Here is a 20848-nt window from a genome sequence, read left to right as displayed (position 1 = left end):
GGGGTGCTTTTTTCTTTTTTTTTTTGCGGTACGTGGGCCTCTCACCACTGTGGCCTCTCCTGTTGTGGAGCACAGGCTCCAGACGCGCAGGCTCAGCGGCCATGGCTCACGGGCCTAGCCGCTCCATGACATATGGGATCCTCCTGGACCGGGGCACGAACCCGTGTCCCCTGCATCGGCAGGCGGACTCTCAACCACTGTGCCACCAGGGAAGCCCTCATGGGGTGCTTTTAAAGGTCAAAAACATTAAACTGTCTAGGAATATTCTGAATAGTAATAGCATTACATTGTGAACTTTACTGTCACATTTAGGTCAATAAGAAGGAATATAATAAAGTTAAGTAGTCAGAAGAAGTATCAAAAAAAGTACAGTCATGGGCCTCCCTGGTGGCGCAGTGGTTGAGAGTCCGCCTGCCGATGCAGGGGATACGGGTTCGTGTCCCGGTCTGGGAGGATCCCATATGCCGCGGAGCGGCTGGGCCCGTGAGCCATGGCCTCTGGGCCTGCGCGTCCGGAGCCTGTGCTCCGCAACGGGAGAGGCCACAACAGTGAGAGGCCCGCATACCGCAAAAAGAAAAAAAGAAAAAAAAAAAAAAGTACAGTCATTTATATATACAGAAGATTTGAACAGTATAGATTCACTTCCAGTTGATTCAATCCTATTTACACATTTAAAATACAAAATACATCTTAATTGTCAAGAAGCTGACCACATTTAGCACCAGGAGAGGAAATTTACTTAGCCTTTGATCATGACCTCAGTATCTTCACACAGGAAAAGAAATGTTATGAAATCTCTATGTATTTATCACTATCAATTAAAAAATTTATTTTGAAAAGTAACTGCTGCATATCATCAACTCACAAGTGATTCTAAGGGAAGAAAACAAGTTGGGACTACTTGATATTGCGCACAACTCTCCTACAGTGGTTTGTTTTCATCTCTTCCAAGGCTTGTTCCAATTGCTGAACCAAATGAAGCAGGGTGGCTGGGTCTGTCTGCAGAACTTGGGTGTTGTGATCTCCATTCTGATTAAGGCGTAGCTTTATAGTCACTGATGGTTTCATCTGTTGCCTGAGGCTTCTGCTTGCAAGCTTGATTTTAAATGGAATAAGAGCATAAGGACTATTTAATAATCATGCTAAACATATAATAATTACATTATAGCATACATAAAAATCTAATTTCAGATGAATCACAGACTTCAAAAAGAAAAGTAAACTTTAAAACCTTTGGAAAGAGGGACTTCCCTGGTGGCGCAGTGGTTAAGAATCCGCCTGTCAATACAGGGAACACAGGTTCGAGCCCTGGTCCAGGAAGATCCCACATGCCACGGAGCAATTAAGCCCGTGCGCCACAACTACTGAAGCCTGCGTGCCTAGAGCCCATGCTCTGCAACAAGAGAAGCCACCGCAATGAGAAGCCCGTGCACCGCAATGAAGAGTAGCCCCCGCTCGCCACAACTAGAGAAAGCCCGCGCGCAGCAACAAAGACCCAAGGCAGCCAAAGATAAATAAATAAAATAAATTTATATAAAAAAACCCCAAACCTTTGGAAAAAAAAAAGAAACTAGAATGTATAGTCAATCAGGATGTATAGTCTGCATGGAAGGGTTTCTTAAACATGATATAAAAAAAAAACATAAAGAAAAAAATGGATACATTGAACAATCATTAAAATTTCTTCGAAGGATACCTAAAAATGGTGGAAAAACAAGCCACAAACTGAGAAAAGATATTCTGTAACACATACAAACAAACAAACAAAAGTTAGTATCAAGAATGTATGAAGAACTGCTCTGATTTAATACAAACCCCACAAAACCAAGAAAAAATTGTACAGAGACCTATCCAAGCACTCTGCAGAAGTAACACAAATAGATAAACATAGGAAATATGTTCAACTTTATTAGAAATCAGTAAAATGGCCAATAAAATCGTAAGATACTGTTTATCTGACTTGCAAGAGTTAGAAACCTATCCATACGGAGCACTGTAAAGTGATGGTAATGAAAACTCTCATCCACTGGTGGTGAGACTGATGACAAAATCACTTTGGAAAACGTATACATTACCAGCAATTCCACTCCTAGGTATTTACCTTAAACTCTTACACATATACACATATTCATAATAGTATTTGTTTCCAAGAGTCCAAAACTAGACAAACCTCAAATATTCTTTAACAACAGAATGGATAAATTGAGAATATTCATACAGTGAAATGCTTACTAAATGACAGCAAAAAGAAGTGAACTATAGCAACGTGAATTGTCATGAATAAATCTAAAAAGAAAACGTTCAATCAAAAAAGCAAGTTGCAGGGCTTCCCTGGTGGCACAGTGGTTAAGAATCTGCCTGCCAGGGCTTCCCTGGTGGCGCAGTGGTTGAGAGTCCGCCTGCCGACGCAGGGGACACGGGTTCGTGCCCCCGTCTGGGAGGATCCCACATGCCGCGGAGTGGCTGGGTCCGTGAGCCATGGCCGCTGAGCCTGCGCGTCTGGAGCCTGTGCTCCGCAACGGGGGAGGCCACAACAGTGAGAGGCCCGCGTACCGCAAAAAAAAAAAAAAAAAAAAAGAATCTGCCTGCCAATGCAGGGGACACGGGTTCAAGCCCTGGTCCGGGAAGATCCCACATGGCGCGGAGCAACTAAGCCCGGGAGCCACATCTGTTGAGCCCGTATGCCGCAACTACTGAAGCCCGTGTGCCTGGAGCCCATGCTCCACAACAAGAGAAGCCACCTGAGCACCGCAACGAAGAGTAGACCCCGCTCACCGCAACTAGAGAAAGCCCGCATGCAGCAACGAAGACCCCAACATAACCAAAAATTAAAAAAGACAAACAAAATAAAAGCAAGTTGCAGAATACATGAAAATCTAAAAACTATACAGTCTAGTGAAAACATATACATTAAAAAAACTATAAAGAAAAGATTAACAGACAATTCAGGATAGTGGTTACCCTTAGGGGCCTGGGAGGGGGTTGTAATTTGGGGAGGGTGATTCAAAGGTACTGAATGACAGTACTATAGGATAAAGAACAGTAGCCCACAAAGTTTTTCTTTCCACAAAGTTCTTGATATGGACTTATTTTTTTTAATGGGGATGAAATTCTGTCCTTCTCCCTGTAAAAATAACAGCAGCAACTTTAAAAGGATCAGCCCTAAAGGTAACATTCTCCTGCACTGGTCTCATTCAATGCATTCAATTTACTGATGTTATTTAACAAGTGCTGGCAATTTATGAAGTATGGGAAATGCTTCTATTAGAAACTAACTTATGATGATTCATTTATTTCCCATCAGCAACTGCACAATAATTAGCTGGTAACTATCCATTTGCTACCAGTCTCCATGAGATGAGTCAGCTACTCAAAAATGAAAGGTTCTATATCCTGTTACTAGTTTCCTAGCCATTTATCTGGTCTTCATCTGACAAGACTTCTTCTCTTCCTTCCTTGCTGGAGCTCAGTAAATCCATTAGTTCTCTGAGTAGCTCTTTTAGCCCTTAAATACACCTCACCACATGGCAATATTCATTCAATATACCCTCAACATTAAACTGTATTAGTCCTTGCAGTAACACAGCAATTCAAACTCATTTTACTGGGCAAATGAACTCTCTTGAGTCTAATTTTATTTTTATTTTTATTTTTTATTTATTTTTTTTTTTTGCTGTACGCGGGCCTCTCACTGCTGTGGCCTCTCCCGTTGCGGAGCACAGGCTCCGGACACACAGGCTCCGCGGCCATGGCTCGCGGGCCCAGCCGCTGCGCGGCATGTGGGATCTTCCGGGATAGGGGCACGAACCCGTGTCCCCTGCATCGGCAGGCGGACTCTCAACCACTGCGCCACCAGGGAAGCCCGAGTCTAATTTTAGAAATTTCAATTGCCTAAGTTTCTAACTTCTAAAAATGTCTTAATAATGCAAAAACTCAAAGCAAATCAATAAAGCCAAAAAAAGAACCTCTGAGGGCTACTGGAACCCAAAAGTCAGAAGCTATCTCCACATAAGAGAGGGATACAAGATAAACTAGTGCTGAAGTTCATGCACATGACCATCCCCAAATCTCCTCCACCTGGTTATAAGAGGACTTAAACATAAAGGCATAACCACAGTGATCTCTTCCTCCCCGTGAGCCCCACAGGAGTTGCTGCTTCTAAGGTCTCCAAGAGCATCAACTGTATCAAGTTCTTTGCTGTAGCCACACCACTTGGCACATGACAGGTGTACAAGAAATATTTAATAAATAACACGGTTAAGAAGCTGCTGACCACCTCTCCTTATTTATATTCAGTACCGAATGCCTATGTGTCAGGCATTGTGTTGGAGACACAGTAGTGAACAAGACACAGCACCTACCGTCAAGGAGCCTATAATCTGTTTATAGTCTCTCCTGTGTTAATATATATTCAAGCACTCAACACACTGGGATATAATTGCTAAACTCTAACTGAATTTCTATAACCTACCTGGGCCATTCACATGAGGAAGACTCCACTATTACAGCAGTTTACAAACGTTATTGCACATTAGAATTACCTGGGTGACAGGGGAGCTTTAAAAAATCCTGATACCCAGGGCGAACTCCACACCAGTAAATCAGAACCTCGAGGGTAGGACAGAGACATCAGAATTTTGAAAGTTCCCTGGGTTATTCCAGTGTGTAATCACGTCTGGGAACTAGGGAGCTAGCCCACATAGCCACCTGTTCATTCCCACATGCATGTGGGCCTTTACAACTTATGCTGTCTCCTGTCAAGAACGTTAGCCTGGTTTTCTCTATCCATTCATTTCTCTGAAATGTCACCTCCTCTTCTGGGAGCTTTTCTGGATCATGCCGGTGTACACTGAACTACCTGAGCTATACAGCTTTTTTGAAATACTCAGCTGTATCTTCATCTATACAATTCTATTCTCTTTTCCTCTCCAGAACCGTATTTCACAACTATCTTTAATTGCTAGTTATTTTGAGAACACGAATATCCCTAACCAGATAACATCTTTCCCAGCTGAGAAAGTGTCTTACACTTCTTTTGTGGCCCAAAGCATTCAGAGCAGCTCTGATTAGAGCTGATTAGTGAGTGGATGACATTCAGCAAACATCTATTAACTAACTTATCTGTCACTGCTTGAGAAAGGGCTTCACGTGATAGTCTGAAATATCCCTTTTGGTTATTTATGTGGCTTTAAAAACAACCCAATCTCACAAAAAGAAGGCAGACACAGAAGAATATTTACTGAATCATTCCATGTATAGAAAGTTAAAGAGCAGGAAAAAGTAATCTGTGCATCAGAAGTCCGGACACTAGTTACCTTTGAAAAGAAGGATGGGGAAGTAATTGGTAGGAGGCAAGGAGGATGCTTCTGAGGTGCTGGTGAGTGTTGGTTTCATGAGTGTTTTCACCCCATAATCCATTGGGCTGTATACTGACCTGTGTACTTTTTTACATATATGTTTTATTTAGACAGAAAGTTCTTAAAAAGCTAAGCACCACTTTAAAAATATGGATAGCCACCTGCTTTTCCAAATAACCTATTTCTTATAAACTTCATAAGTTAAACCAATGTGAACACATGAAAAATATAAGAAAATGAACTATTCGGGAAATGGTCTAAAAATGAACATTAAAAAACTAAAGTTTCAAACCAGAGTTTGGTTAAGATGGTAAGGAATACAAGAAGCTTCAGGACATAAACGTAAAATTAATCTTATATTCTATGTCAGGTTTAAACAAAAATAGTCATACCTGTACATCTAGTCTCCATTCAAGGCTGTGGTAACTGGGAAGGTCTGGTGCCAGTTCACTCAAGATAGTTCTGATCTCTTTTCTGTTGTCCAGATAAAGCTGAAGCAACAATTTGTTCAATTCCTCAGAGAATCCAAGAACAAAAACTGAGTCTTGGAAATCCAGTTCAGAAATCTAAAAGTGAATCGAGTTTAACAGAACATCAAAATTTATTTTTGTCTAGGAAATGCTGAAATACTGGATATATGCAAAAGAATATGAAACCCCTTAATTCTTTTCTGTCTAGTAAAAGAAATAACACTCCTTAGTAAAAGGCAATCCTTGCCCACTATTCCAAATTCCGAGTTTCTGATACATAAAAATAAGCAACAAAAATAAAAATAAACTAGTGGGACTATTTCAAATTAAAAAGCTTCTGGGGGCTTCCCTGGTGGCACAGTGGATAAGAATCTGCCTGCCAATGCAGGGGACACAGGTTCAAGCCCTGGTCCAGGAAGATCCCACATGCTGCAGAGCAACTAAGCCCGTGTGCCACAACTACTGAGCCTGCGCTCTAGAGCCCATAAGCCACAACTACTGAAGCCTGCGTGCCTAGAGCCCATGCTCCGCAACAAGAGAAGCCACTGCAATGAGAAGCCCACGCACCACAATGAAGAGTAGCCCCCACTCACCGCAACTAGAGAAAGCCTGTGCACAGTAATGAAGGCCCAACGTGGCCAAAAATAAATAAATAAATAAATTTATAATAAAAAATAAAAATAAAAAAATAAAAAGCTTCTGCAGGGCAAAGGAAAGCATCAACAAAATAAAAAGGCAACCTACTGAATGAGAGAAAATATTTGCAAATCATATATCTGATAAAGGGTTCATATCCAAAAATATAAAGAACTCATATAATTCAATAGCCAAAAAACCAAACAATTCGATTAAAAAATGGGCAGAAGATCTGAATACACATTTTCCAAATAACACATACAGATGGCCAACAGGTACATGAAAAAGATGCTCAACATCATTAATCATCAGGGAAATGCAAATCAAAATCACAATGAGATATCATCTCACACCTGTTGGAATGGCTCTTATCAGAAAGAAAACAGATAACAAGTGTTGGCAATGCGGGAGAAAAGGGAACCCTCTTGTACTGCTGGTGGGAATGTAAATTGGTGCAGCCACCATGGAGAACAGTAATGGAGGGTCCCCAAAAAATTAAAAATCAAACTGCCACAATATCCAGCAATTCTACTTCTGGGTATTTATCCAAAGAAAACAAAAACCCTAACTTGAACAGATACATGTGCCGCCATGTTCACTGCATCACTGTTTACAATAGCTAAGATAAGGAAACAAACTCATTGTCCATCAATGGATGAAGGGATAAAGAAATTGTAGCATATATACACAATGGAATATTATCCACCATAAGAAAAAAATGAAAGAATAAAATCTTGCCATTTGCAACAACATGGATGGAACTCAAGGGCATTATGCTAATTAGAGAAAGGAATACTGTATGATCTCTCTTACATGTCAAATCTTAAAAAACAAAAACAAAAAACCCACCAAGGTCATAGATACAGAGAACAGATTGGTGGTTGCCAGAGGCAGGGAGTAGGAGGTGGGATGGGAGAAATAGGTGAATGGTGTCAAAAGACTTTAAAAAAAAAAAAAACCTTAGTGAGAGAATGAGGGCTCCTGGTTTGGGTAAGTCCTAGTGGGATACTCAGATGCTGACTGGACACAAAGAAATCATATATTTGGCCAGGAAAGGGAGCTGGGAGAGAAGGGCATGGAGTCACAGTTTTGCTGTCCAATGGTTCAGCATTACTGGGGACCAATCCTAACACTGGCACTGACCCTCAATAGGATAAAAGGAAGCTGCCAACAGCAGCCTTGCTTTTACTCCCTTATTGGATGATTGAAGTGAGGAGGGGATAAAAAGGTAGAGAAAGCACAGTCTTTCTCTTTGCTCCTCTTCCTTTCATTGTATTCACCTCAGCCACTTTAACACTCTACTTTCCTTGCTCTTTTCCAATTTCTGCATACCACCCTTTCTTTTTCAGGTTCGTTAACGTCACTAGACTTGTTTCTGTTTATAATAGCATAGGCTTGTGTATTTTATCCCTTCAACAAATATTTTCTGAGATCCTACTGTGGGATAGGTCTTGTGCTAGGAAGACAGAGCTGAACAAAACAAACAGGCTCATTGCCTTTGTGGAGGAGATTATAGTCCCTGGGGCTGGGCAGGTTAGGTTAGCTGACCAATCACACCAGGTCGTCTGTCAGAAGATTCAGTCTGACTACACAGAAGAGCAAGAGGCTAGAGATCTATTCTCAGGAGAAGAGCAGCCAGGAAAGCTCTGGATAGGGCCAGAAAGGATTGCTTAGGGCAGCAAAAATGAGTTCCCCATATCAATTAATGGAACATGGATTTATGGGACAGGGCGTTTGCTGTGGACCACCTCTAAGTGTAGTATTTTAGGAAGCCCGACAAAAGGGATCTATAAAATAAATTTTTAATGTAGTTGTTCATAACCACTCAAATAATCTAACTGTTAGGGTGAAAACAACTCAAGTAAGCCACACTGCATCTTTTATCACTTCCTGCATTAGGATTCACTATCAAAATGTTGAGCCTCTAGTGTAGTTTCCCAAATTTGCCCGATCTTAAGAATCACTTGAAGCACCTTGGGAAAAGATTAATTCTCAAGCCCCTCCTCTGGAAAGCCTGATTCAATAGGTTTGAGGTAGGAACCGGGAATCTGGTTAACAAGGGTCACACGTGATTCTTATAGAAAGGTAAATCTGAGACACGGTAGAATGGATAATACGTAAATTCAGCCCCATGCAGCCACCTGTAATTTTTCAGATATTTTTTCTATTAGGAGCATGAAGAAACAAATACTGGTACAAGATCCCTCAGCTAGTATTAAGGAAGGGGAAACTAACACTTAAAAAAAAATGGAAAAAATTTTCTCAATTCTCCACCAAGCTATATACTGCTAATATGCAAAAAATTAAATCATTTCATTCTCCCTCCTCTTGGGATACATACTATAGTATATGGTTTAAAACATGCAGAATTAGAGGCAATTCTAATTTATACTGACAAGAGGTATTCATGCCAGCAGATCACATTATGGTCAGATTGCTTAGGCATGACTTCACTAAATCCATTATAAACCAGTAACAACATTACTGAAATGAGCAGATCCTGCCAGGACTGACGTAGAGTATACTGAACCTCCTAAAGGTCCTGCTAATACAAAACAGTCCACAAAAGCCCTTACCATGAGCTTTGAACTTTCAGTGAGGAGGTGTATTAATCCTTCCACACCATGTTGGACAGTGTCACTACTCACACTGAGTTTTCCTGAAATAAGAGGAAAAATGAGCAAATAAATTATGTGGTATTTATTCTTTTATTCAAACTCTAAAGAGTAAATGTTATCTATTATTCCATGTTTTCAAACACTGCAATTATTATAAAAAATAATTACTTGGTAATAGCCTCCTGTTCATTCTCCACTCCCAGCCAAATGCCTTCAGTATTTCCCACCATGTAACCTTTACAAAAACAGACCAGTGGAGACAATACCAGGCGCACAGTCCTTCTCTTGAGTGCACCGCTACTTCAAGCCTGGCAGAAGGGACAATAATAGAAACCGTCCCTCGTCCATCGGGGTAAAAATCCTTCAGCAAAAGTAGATGTCTGAACAACTAATAATAACCAAACACTTGTATATTTATGGTTCATCCAGCTATTCCACACACTTGGATGCAGGTAAGCATCACAGTATTCTGGCAGATGGTATTATGTCCATTAACACGTCAGGAAATCGACTTAATACAAGCTTTTAAAAACTCACAATACTTAGGGGACGGGCAGGATTTGCGCCCTGACTGAAGAGCCCTTCTGCTTTTATTCTGCCACAATGGGAATAAGACCTTTAGAGTCCCAATAACCCCTTCCCCTCCAGGGGGACAGAGAACGCACTTCTCTGTGCAGTTTTCAGCGCTGTGCCTCCCCCCTGCTTACTCGCAGCGCCTTCGTAGATCTTGGGGTTCGAGCCACGCCTCAGGAACTCCACCGCAATTCGCCCAAACTCAGCGACCACTGCAACGGAAGCCAGGAGACCCTTAGCACAGGGCGCTCCCACCGATCCCCTCCCCAGACCGCAGAGCACCACCCTCCGCCGCCGGGCCCCCTGACCCGCGCTGTCCACTTGCGGCAGGAAGGCCAGGTGCTCCTTGTGCTCCTCCGACAGGTCCAGCAGCATCTTCTCCGGCTGGCCGATTTCACACCGCAGCGCTAACTCCGCCCTCGCCACTTCCGGGTCCTGAGTCCAAGCGTAAAAAGGCTCCGGCGTCTCAGCGTTCTGAGCTTTCGGTTCCGGCTTACCGCCGTCCTACACCCAAATGCCTTCCGCGGCGCGGACTGGGATGAGAAGATTCTTCAGTTCGCCAGTCGGTTGTAGCCTGCCGGGTGTAGAATGCTGTGCTCTAAGAAAGATGAAAAAAGTTTAAAATTCGACATGCGCCCCCCCCCCGTGGAGCTTACATTAATAATATCAATAGCTAACATTTATTAAGCACTATGTCAGGAACTGTTCTTACATTTAACTTATTTAGAGTTCACAAGAACCTTATGAGGTAAGTACCATTATTGTTCCCATTAGAGATAAGGAAACTGAGAGGTCAAACAGTTGAAAGTAACTTTTTGTGTGTGTGTGTGGTACGCGGGCCTCTCACTGTTATGGCCTCTCCCGTTGCGGAGCACAGGCTCCGGACGCGCAGGCTCAGCGGCCATGGCTCACGGGCCCAGCCGCGGCATGTGGGACGCGCAGGCTCAGCGGCCATGGCTCACGGGCCCAGCCGCTCCGCAGCATGTGGGATCTTCCCGGACCGGGGCACGAACCCGCGTCCCCTGCATTGGCAGGCAGACTCTCAACCACTGCGCCACCAGGGAAGCCCGAAAGTAACTTTCATAGAGCTATTAGTTTGTACAAAGCTGTTGTATATGTTATCTTACTTGATTTATCTTATTTAATATGCTCAATAGCCATGACATCGTTTGTACGGTGCGGGCCATCGTTTGTACAGATGAAGAAGCCAAGCTCCAAGGACTATGTCATAAGCCAGTGACAGAGCTGGAAGGAGAAGGTCAGAGCCCTTGATCACCTGCTCCAAAACCCATCATTCTGCACAGCAGGCTGAAAGCTGAAGGTTGGTAACAATTTCTGTGAGTGCTTATAAATTAGGATAAAGACAATGAGGAGGAGGAAGACGACGACTACGCTTGTCTTTATTTTTATGTGTTGGGGGCAGTGTGAGAATTTGGTTCCTTTACCAACTCGCTCTTCTCACCTGTTGTGGTGCAAATATAAGAGACTACAGAATGGCTAATTGATAGTCTTCAAATCTCACTGTCTTGGTGGGGGAAAGCATGGGGGAAAAGAGAGAGAGAGACTTCACACCTACAGTTGTTATATCTAGGGATATAGATAGAAAGCTGTCTATCTATACACCAAGCTTTCTATACTCCATGTCTCCTGAGCAGAAGCGAAAACTGGAAGAGTTTTTCAGCTGTGCTCTCTGTGTCTACCTCAATCCTTACATCTGACTGAAACTGAAATTGTTTCCCATAGTGGGGCACAGAAAGGCAGGTCTTTAAACTTGTTAGTTAGGTCTTGAAGCAGCATTTGCAGAGAGACCCCAATTCTTACTTAGACTATGTTGCAGATCAGCAAAAATGGCATTTTCTGAAGAAGACTTTATACATACATTATGGAGAAAATGTCCATTATATATAGGGAATAAGGAATGCCGAAATGAATTTACAAATAGGTGTAATATTATGCCAATATAAAATAGCATTTCTTCCCTGTGATCTCAGGGACTGAAGTGGGAGTGAAGGTGGGGGCGGGGCAGGGGTGAAGGTAGGAAATAAGGATTAACAGAATGGGGTGGTCAAGGAAGGTGGTCAAAAAGCCAAGTTATAGCTGGGGGAACCAGCCTGGGAGTTAAAACTTCCTAGGATAATGTACAGAGTGACTTTCTGTTACCAAATGTTATGTAGTTGTTTAGAGGTAATTACCTGAGTGAAAAGTCAAAAGTCTAGGTTCCAGATGTGGCTCTGACTCTCTCTACCTGTAGGGCCTCCAACAAGTTATTCTTATATGTTATACACTTAACCTCTTCATTTGTACAATGGGTGTTTTAATGATGACTGTCCTTCTGTGCCATGCAGGGCTGCTATGATGCTCAGATGAATTAATAAATTCATATTAAGAAATTGATTTTGATGATCAAATTGAACAATAAATTAGCATTAACCAATGATTTGTTACCTGAAACATTTATATTTTATAGGAGCAGATTTTGTGTACACAGGTCGTTGAGCATTCCATGAGCACGATCATCCTAAAATCCATTCGTTTAATATAACAAATATTTATAGAGCAATGACTCAAAGCTCAAGCCTATGCTATGCCTTGGCAACTTAGAGATGAATAAAACACTGTTCGTGCCTTCTAGGAGATGAGAGTAAAGTAAAGGAGACGGTCAAGTCATCTGAATACGGTGTGATGAGTGATAATACCCGAGGAAGGAGCAAGATGACCTGGAGCAAAGAGAAGGTGGCACTTAACTTTGATTTAAATAAGATTCAGGTGTAGAAGAAATGTCCCATGGTATCCTGTCTATGCTAATAATAGTGCTTTACAACTGTATAATATTATAAGAAAACGAGATCTTAATGTCACTTCATGCTATCTTACTAGGGCTAAAGTGAAGAAAGGATAAATACGCTGTAATTTTTCAGTTGATTCTGGCAAGGAACAAGGCTTCCTATCAATTGTCTTCTCACATTTTCTCCTTATCATCCTCCACCTCCTTTTTTCCCTCTCATATTTCCCCATATTTCTTTCTTCTTCATAGACACTCCTGCCCCAGAATCTTTGCACCAGGCATCTCCTTGGTTATGTTTTCAATGATACATAAAATAGTATCGTCTCTTGCAAGGAATCTCAGTTCGATTCAGCACACTGTCAAGGGGAAGGAAGCATGGTGACACCCATCACTCACATGAATGTCTGATGTCTCATGAGTCTGAGGCTGCCGTCAAATGCATGAATTAACTCCTGAATTTTTTTTTCATTATTTTAGTTAACTTTTTCAACTGGATGATAAAATGCATACAGAAAAGGATACAAATTTTTAAAAAGTACTTCTTGTTGAATTTCCTCAAATTGAACACATCTGTTAACCCAGATCAAGAAATAGAATGTTACCAGTACCCCAGAACCTTTGCTGTGCCCTGTTCCAGTCACTGTCCCCTCTTGCTGTCTCTACAATGAACTAATACCTATATACATGCTGCCTTACAACATCTCTTTGGTATCATCTTTGTATTTTCCTTTGTATTAACCTTCTATGTGCCCCAACCCCATAATATCAAACTAAAGTTTGATATCAAACTAAATATCAAACGAAATATCAAATATCAAACTAAAGTCATTTTTTTAAATGAGATTTAGATTTTAGGTGCTTCTGACTATTGTAACAGAATCTATGTTAAAAATCTTCCTAGCAAATAGCATCAAAAATATGCAATATTTAAGAAAACAATACGTGATTTGTAAGACCTTTACACCAAAAACTAAAAATCATTGATGAGAGAAATCATGGAAGACTTAAATGGGGACATATACTATGGATAGGTAAATATATTGTGGGCTATAATATTCACTATTATTAAGATGTCAGTTGTGACCAATCAAAATCCCAACAGGCTTTTTTATAGAGACCAACAGGTTTATTTTAAAAAAATCTACTTGGGAGTTCAAAAGACTGAGAATAGCCAAAACAAAGTAGGAAAAAGGACAAAGTTATTCATACTACCTGATTTCAAGGCCCACAGTAAAGCTATAGTAATTAAGACAGTGTGGTTTTAGTATAAGGAAAAATAAATAGGCCAATGGAATGGAATAGAGAGTTTGGAAATAGATCCATACATATATTGTAAATTGATTTTTGACAAAGGTACCAAGGTATTCAATGAGGGGAAGGAACTTTCAACAACTTGTACTAGAACAATTTGATAAACTTATGGAAAAGAATTCTGACTCTCACCTCACATAACACACACAAAAATAATTAAGGATGGATTATAGACCTAACATAAGAGCTAAAACTGTGAAACTTCTAAACAAGAATATCTTCATGAATGTGGGGTAGGCAGAGATTTCTTAGAGAGGAAGCAGAGAGCATGAACCATAAAAGAAAAAAATGATAAATTGTACTTCATTAGAGTTAAAAACTTTCATTATCAAAAGACACCATTAATAAAATGAAAAAGAGAGCCACAGATAGGGAAAATATATTTGCAATACATGTATCTGACAAAGAGCTTGCGGGACTTCCCTGGTGGTGCAGTGGTTAAGAATCCGCCTGCCAATACAGGGGACACTGGTTTGATCCCTGGTCCAGAAAGATCCCACATGCTGCGGAGCAACTAAGCCCATGTGCCACAACTACTGAAGCCTGCACTCTAGAATCCAACTACTGAGCCCAAGTGCAGGCAAAGATAAACCAACTTGTATCATGAATATATTGAAATCTCTGATAAACCAATAATTAAAAGATAAACAACACAATTTTTTAAAATTTATTTATTTATTTTTGGCTGCGTTGGGTCTTCCTTGCTGCGCACAGCTTTCTCTAGTTGGGGTGAGCGGGGGCCGCTCTTCATTTTGGTGCATGGGCTTCTCATTGCGGTGGCTTCTCTTGTTGCAGAGCACGGGCTCTAGGCACATGGGCTTCAGTAGTTGTGGCACGCGGGCTTAGTTGCTCCGCGGCATGTGGGATCTTCCTGGACCAGGGCTCGAACCTGTGTCCCCTGCATTGGCAGGCAGATTCTTAACCACTACACCACCAGGAAAGCACCACAATATTTTAAACGGACAAAAAACCTGAGTTGACACTTCACAAAAGAAAATGTACAAATGGCCAATAAGCACACAAAAAACATTCAATATTATTAGTTATTAAGGAAATGCAAATTAAAACCACGAAATGTCATTGCAAACCCACTAGAATAACTAAAAATCAAAAGTACTAATAACACCAAATTTTGATGGGTCTGTGAAGCAACCAGAATACTTGTATATTGTTAGTGGAAGTGTAAAACTGTAATACCACTTTGGAGAACTGTTAGGTAGTTTCTTATAATGTTAAATGTACATTTACTCCATTACCTAACAATTCCACATCTAGGTGTTTGCCCAAAAGAAAGGAAAGCATATGTCCAGAAAAAGACCTTTACAGTAATGTTTAAAGCAGCTTTATTCACAATATCACAAAACTGAAGCAACCCAAAGGTACATACATTTGAATAAATTATGGTGTGCCTACACAATGGAATGCTACTCAATAGTAAAAAAAGATCTACGGAAGACTTGTATGGAGGAAGTACAAATATTGGAGTTATTAGACCTGTACTCTAAAATAACTATGAATAATATGTCCAAAACATTAGATGACAGATAAAGTATTTAATCAGAGAAGTAGAAACTGTCAAGAAATTAACAAATTAGAAAGCAAATATACAATATAAAGAATAAACAAAAGATTCATTGTAGAAAACTAGTAAAATTGACAAAATCATTACAAGACTGACTATTCATGACAAAAATAAAATAGGGCAAAAGATACAAATATCAGGAATGAAAAAAGGGATATGACTACATAGAGAAAAAAGAAAACATTGTACTACTAATACATACAACAATGTAAATGAGTCTCAAAAGATTAAGTTGAGCAAAATAACCCAGACATAAAAGTAAACAACTATATGATTCCTTTAATTGGGAAATGTTGTGCATGGAGGTAGAAATCTGAATAGCAGGAATTCCTGGTGGCGCAGTGGTTACGAATCCGCCTGCCAATACAGGGGACATGGGTTCGAGCCCTGGTCCAGGAAGATCCCACATGCTGCAGAGCAACTAAGCCCGTGCACCGCAAGTACTGAGCCTGCGCTCTAGAGCCCATGAGCCACAACTACTGAAGCCCGTGCGCCTAGAGCCTGTGCTCCACAAGAGAAGGCACCGTGATGAGAAGCCCGTGCACCACAAAGAAGAGTAGCCCCTGCTCGCCACAACTAAAGAAAGCCCGCACGCAGCAACGAAGACCCAATGCAGCCAAAAATCAATAAATAAAATAAATAAATTTATTTTAAAAAATAAATCAGAATAGCAGGTGTCTATATGGATTAAGATAGACTTAGATAGGAACCTGAAGGAACTTTCTGGGGTAATAGAAGTGTTCACATCTTGATTGCTGTTAGTTACACAGATGTATATATTTGTTAAAGCTGTTGATTTAAGATCTTTGCAATTTACTGTATGAAAACTCTACCTCAATTTTTTTTATAAATTTATTTTTTTTATTTTTATTTTTGGCTGCATTGGGTCTTTGTTGCTGTGCACAGTCTTTCTCTAGTTGTGGCATGCAGGCTTCTCGTTGCGGTGGCTTCTCTTGTTGTGGAGCACAGACTGTAGGCACACAGGCTTCAGTAGTTGCGGCACACGGGCTCAGTAGTTGTGGCTCGTGGGCTCTAGAGCACAGGCTCAGTAATTGTGGCACACGGGCTTAGGTGCTCCGCAGCATGTGGGATCTTCCCGGACCAGGGCTCGAACCCGTGACCCCTGCATTGGCAGGCGGATTCTTAACCACTGTGCCACCAGGGAAGCCCTCTACCTCAATTTTTAAAAATTAATAGTAAGCAGTGTTTTAGCAGAAATTCAAAAGATGTCTGAGACCAGTATTAGACTTAGATGGTATTTATAACTCTCCTAGGGACTTGCCCTATATAGAATTCTTTTAAATTAATGTTTTACTATGTATGGTTTAAAAAACAAAAAGTATTTAAAAAAATCCCAGGAAAGCAAAAAAAAGAGAAAGTAAACATTCTTGCTCATGTCCTTGTTTCCCACCTTCCCAGTTGCCCTACCCTGTTGACAACTACTATTCTTAGTTTCTTATGAATTCTTCCTCAGACTCTTTATGCAAAAACAAATGCCCTAAATTTTCACTTTGCGTGATGGAGTCCAAGAAAACATGGTGTTAAACATTAAATAACCTGTTGATAGTCGTGTAGCATCAGAACTGTTATTAGAAATTCCGGCATTAGAACTGTTATTAGAAATGTTAGCATTAGAACTAGAAGTTCTATTTGACCAGGTCTTCACCCAAACTGGGATTGTCATGACTTTTCAAAGCAAAATTTCCGGAGGATTTTCACACGCTGTCAGGCCTCCTTGGGTAGTCAGGTTAGAAATGCTCTTTTTCGCTAGGACTCTTGCTATTCCTAACTGCTGAAGCCATCGTTTCTCTTTAAAGGCACTGTAAGAAAACAGAACATAATTTATAAGGAGGTCCTTTCTTGTCCCCATTTATAGCTAAAATGATGGAAATCTTTAGGTTGATTTTGTAGCTGTGGCTAATTTATCTTGTCATATGAGGAGGTAAAATAGGAAAGAGGAATCTTTCTAAAACCAGTTCCTTGTGAAGCAGTGGGAGTGATATTTTCCCAAGGCAATACCGGAAGCTTAGCACCCACAGCTAGAAATAGAAAGCCACTCAATGTCATAGAATTCTCTGGGTTGAAACTTTTTTTTTTTTTTTTTTTGGCTGCGCTGCACAGCTTGTGGGATCTTAGTTCCCCGACCAGGGATTGAACCCTGGCCACGGTAGTGAAAGCCCAGAATCCTAACCACTAGGCCATTAGGGAACTCCCAAACCTTTTTCTAACTATTCCCCCAGGCACCCCTATACATACTGACCTGTTCTCCCTCTCCTCCTTTCCCACCACAAATACATTTTTTCATTGGTAAGATATTAGATATTTTGATAGCCTTTAACTGAAATGCAATGAAACAACATTTTGTGATAGTTATTCTCTGGCTGTATACTAACAAAGACATACATTTGAATATGATTGCTCCTACTCTGTAGAATGCGAATGTGGCTTACTACAGGGGGGTTTTACATTTCCTTGAATGTTGGGGTCCTCTGAGATTTTATCCTTTGTCGTCCTCTCTCTCTGCACCCTCACGGGGAGGCTTTATTTACTAATTGCTTCAACTCCCATATTCATGACTGCCAAGTCACAACCTTTCTGAAAAGATGCGTATCTCCCATTATCAAATAAAATCATTTGATAATTGGACATCCCACAGACACTTCCAATTTACATGTCTTTTATCTTCTTCCTAAACTTGTCCCTTTCAGTATCCTTGTTCTAACACAGTGATGTTGCTCTTCTCATCATCTCCGAAGCCAGAAACAAGACTCATTCCTCCTCTGTCCAACACTAAGCCCAATTAGTGATGACATTTTGTAGATTATTCCTCAGAAATATCTGTCATATTTGGCCTTTCCCCTCTTCCCCAACGACTGCTGTTCCAGTCCAGGTCTTTATTGCCTCTTGTTTCTCTTATTGCAAAGTCTCCTAACCCTATTGTCGTCCTTCCACACCCTTAGTATTACTTACTTCCAGTGACTCTTCTACACATCTCCACCAGATTTGTCTTCAAAAATAAACAAAAACTGATTATGTGATTTGTTTGATAAAAAAGAACTTCTGTGATCTTCCTACCTACTTCCTCCCCCATGGAAAAATATAAGAAGCAAACTGCCCACTTGGACCCACAAAATGCCTCTCAATGTAGGTGTAATTTACCTTGCCAGTCTCATCTCCAGCCAGTTCCTCCCTATCCCCTAAAATGCCTTTTGCAAGTCCACTTACTTTCCTGAAAACTAAATTTCTTTCTTACCCTTTCACAAAACAGTGTCTTAGACCATGTAGCCACCTTTACCTGGCTCCTTTTTGTGACCACCACCCCTTTCGTGTGGAAAGTCTCATAGATTTAAAGGGCTCTCACTCAATCTATTAGGAGCAACCTTGCGTAAAAGTACCTTAGTGTTTCAGACATTTGATCTAGATCCAAGTCTGGCTGATTCATCTTTAATCTTCTGGATTAACTCCTTGCTTTACCTCAATGGCTGTGTCTCCTTGGGCCCTCTAAATGGGGTTAACTCATCAACGCTGTCCATATATTCAAGTCCTATGCCCTAAGGAAATCACTCAGACACCTTTAGCCTTTCTCCATATCCCACCCGAATTGATTTAAAGTCCTCTCTCTCCCTTTCTGTTGCATATCTAGCCCCTCCCTAAGCTTAGTGCTTGTCTTAATTCTCTCCCTGGCATTTGAACTCTGGCTTTTCTGTGTTTATTCAAAAACTGTTTATTGAGCACTTACTATATGTTGTTAAAAAACAAAATTCAACTGAGTAAATTTGAAGATATAATTTGCTTTATTCAACGATTTGTGAGTCAGGCAGCATCCCATGTGGGAAACAGAAAGGAGCGCCGAAGAGCTGAATAATATGGGAGACTTTTATAGGTAGAAGGGGTCAGGGACAAGGAAAGAGCCATTACCTCATCTTTCTTTGGGGGATGGCAGGGTTTTATCAGATAGATTACCTTACTACTGCTGACCAGGAAATTCCAGATTGACTGTTTTAAGACTAGGAGAGAGGTTGACGTTGCAATTAGGTTAGGTATTAAGTCTTGGTTAGCTGATGGGGGGCTTAGCACACGGGACTCCATTTTGGGCCTATTGTCTCTTTTTTTAGCAATACCAAGCACTGTTCTATGTGCTGAAGAAACAAAGAGTGAACAAAACACACAAGGTCCCTGCCTTCATGGAACTTAGACTCTAGTGGGGAGGCAAATACACAAATAGAAGGCCAATATAATACTGTGATGGCTCTGTGAATAAAAACAAGACAGGGTTGGCAGGAGGGGGTACAGGCCGGCACCTCCCAGGTCAGTTTTTTCCTCTAACAGCCTCTGCCTCTTTGCCAGCCCAGACCCCCCTGAATGTGTGAAAGCCGCCTAACTTAGGCATTTTGTCCTTGAGTCATCATTTTCTGGGTTCCTGGAACTTACCCAGGAAAGCCAAATGTGGTTACATCAGTCTGGCATGCAAAGACAACAAGCATACTCATCAACAGGGTTGCCTTGCTACAGCATCATTTTGCTTCCATCAGCTGGGCTCTCGCTTGGACTCTGTGAACACTAGGCCCTGCTGCAAATATGTCTGTAAGCTCCTGGGAAGACCTGGGATTTCCTATAGCTGCCCATATCTCTCTAAAGAGCACTATGGGCAGTGCTGCTTCAGCAGTGGCTGGGAGTCTCTGTGAGCCCAGAACCTCACCCCTGCTTTGATTATCTCCAAAGACAAGAGTCCTTGCATCCACCCTGCCCCTCATTCCTTATCATATGCAATCTACCACCACATCCTATCAATTTCTTTCTTATATTTGTCTCAACCCATCTGCTTCTCTCCATGCCTCCTATAGTGCCGTCTCCCACCATCTCTGCCCTTGCCTCCTATCTGGACTTCCAGAATCCATTCTTGTTCTCCAACACTGAAGCCAAAGTGGTCTTAAAAAATCCAAAGCTGGGGCTTCCCTGGTGGCGCAGTGGTTGAGAGTCCGCCTGCCGATGCAGGGGACACGGGTTCGTGCCCCGGTCCGGGAAGATCCCACATGCCGCAGAGCGGCTGGGCCCATGAGCCATGGCCGCGGAGCCTGTGCTCCGCAACGGGAGAGGCCGCAACAGTGAGAGACCCGCGAACCGTAAAAAACAAGCAAACAAAAATCCAAAGCTGATCAGGTCAAACTGTTCAATACTCTCTCCTTGTTTTTAGGGTAAAATAGCCCAGGTCTTCTTATGGAGCCCTGCCTACCTCTCCATGTTTGTCTTGTACCTCTCTTCTCTCCCTTTGCTCTAGCATATCTTCCTATTTCATAACTTCCCCATAAGCTCCAGCCACAAGGCCTTTGCACAAGCTCTTTCCTCTACCTGGAGCACTGCATTCTTCCTTCCCGTCCTTCAGATCTCAGCTCAGACATTTTCTTAAGGAGGTCAAGGTCTATGTCAGACTTCCATAGAACCTCTCTCTCCAAGTTCCTCTCCTTCATAGCACTTTCCCCAGTTAGCCCGTGTGTTAATGCCCATCACACCAACTA

The 20848-nt window shown here is 41.4% G+C and overlaps 3 protein-coding genes across 4 annotated transcripts in view; 1 reads left to right on the top strand and 2 right to left on the bottom strand.

Annotated features, from left to right (window-relative positions):
• Positions 1 to 617: 617 nt before the first annotated feature.
• On the bottom strand, positions 618 to 10087 carry COMMD2 (COMM domain containing 2). Of its 2 annotated transcripts, none has more exons than XM_081235588.1 (5): positions 9963 to 10087; positions 9747 to 9866; positions 9040 to 9122; positions 5750 to 5923; positions 618 to 1095 (listed from the first exon to the last, which is right to left on the bottom strand). In XM_081235588.1, the coding sequence occupies exons 1-5, from the start codon at positions 10027 to 10029 to the stop codon at positions 898 to 900; spliced, it is 642 nt and encodes a 213-aa protein (XP_081091714.1). In that variant the 5' UTR covers positions 10030 to 10087; the 3' UTR covers positions 618 to 897. The 2 variants fall into 2 exon arrangements, with proteins under 2 accessions (XP_081091714.1, XP_081091715.1); XM_081235589.1 differs by having other exon boundaries at positions 624 to 1095; positions 9789 to 9866.
• Positions 10088 to 10818: 731 nt separating this feature from the next.
• RNF13 (ring finger protein 13) overlaps positions 10819 to 20848 on the top strand; it is a 214870-nt gene continuing 204840 nt past the window's right edge. The window contains exon 1 of the mRNA XM_081234133.1: positions 10819 to 10975. The gene's annotated coding sequence lies outside the window, so the exon portion shown is untranslated. The remainder of the gene's footprint in view (positions 10976 to 20848) is intronic.
• The window catches only part of ANKUB1 (ankyrin repeat and ubiquitin domain containing 1), a gene marked incomplete at both ends in the record, with an annotated part of 39952 nt that continues 36126 nt past the window's right edge, over positions 17023 to 20848 (bottom strand). Inside the window, one exon of the mRNA XM_081234131.1 lies at positions 17023 to 17152. Within this exon, the coding sequence (XP_081090257.1) occupies positions 17023 to 17152 (130 nt within the window). The remainder of the gene's footprint in view (positions 17153 to 20848) is intronic.

Source organism: Mesoplodon bidens (assembly GCF_964165515.1).
Source record: "Mesoplodon bidens genome assembly, chromosome: 5".
Classification (NCBI taxonomy): Eukaryota; Metazoa; Chordata; class Mammalia; order Artiodactyla; family Ziphiidae; genus Mesoplodon; species Mesoplodon bidens.
Note: the sequence above shows the minus strand (reverse complement) of the source record. Positions and strands in the feature narration are given on the sequence as shown.

What these genes read in the sequence shown, in the direction of transcription:
- COMMD2 (XM_081235588.1), bottom strand. Translation starts at nt 10,029, where the DNA reads ATGCTGCTGGACCTGTCGGAGGAGCACAAGGAGCACCTGGCCTTCCTG. An exon ending in CTGAAAGTTCAAAGCTCATG is followed by an intron (nt 5,924 to 9,039) that starts GTAAGGGCTTTT and finishes ATTCACTTTTAG; the next exon opens with ATTTCTGAACTGGATTTCCA. An exon ending in AATGGAGACTAGATGTACAG is followed by an intron (nt 1,096 to 5,749) that starts GTATGACTATTT and finishes TTTAAAATCAAG; the next exon opens with CTTGCAAGCAGAAGCCTCAG.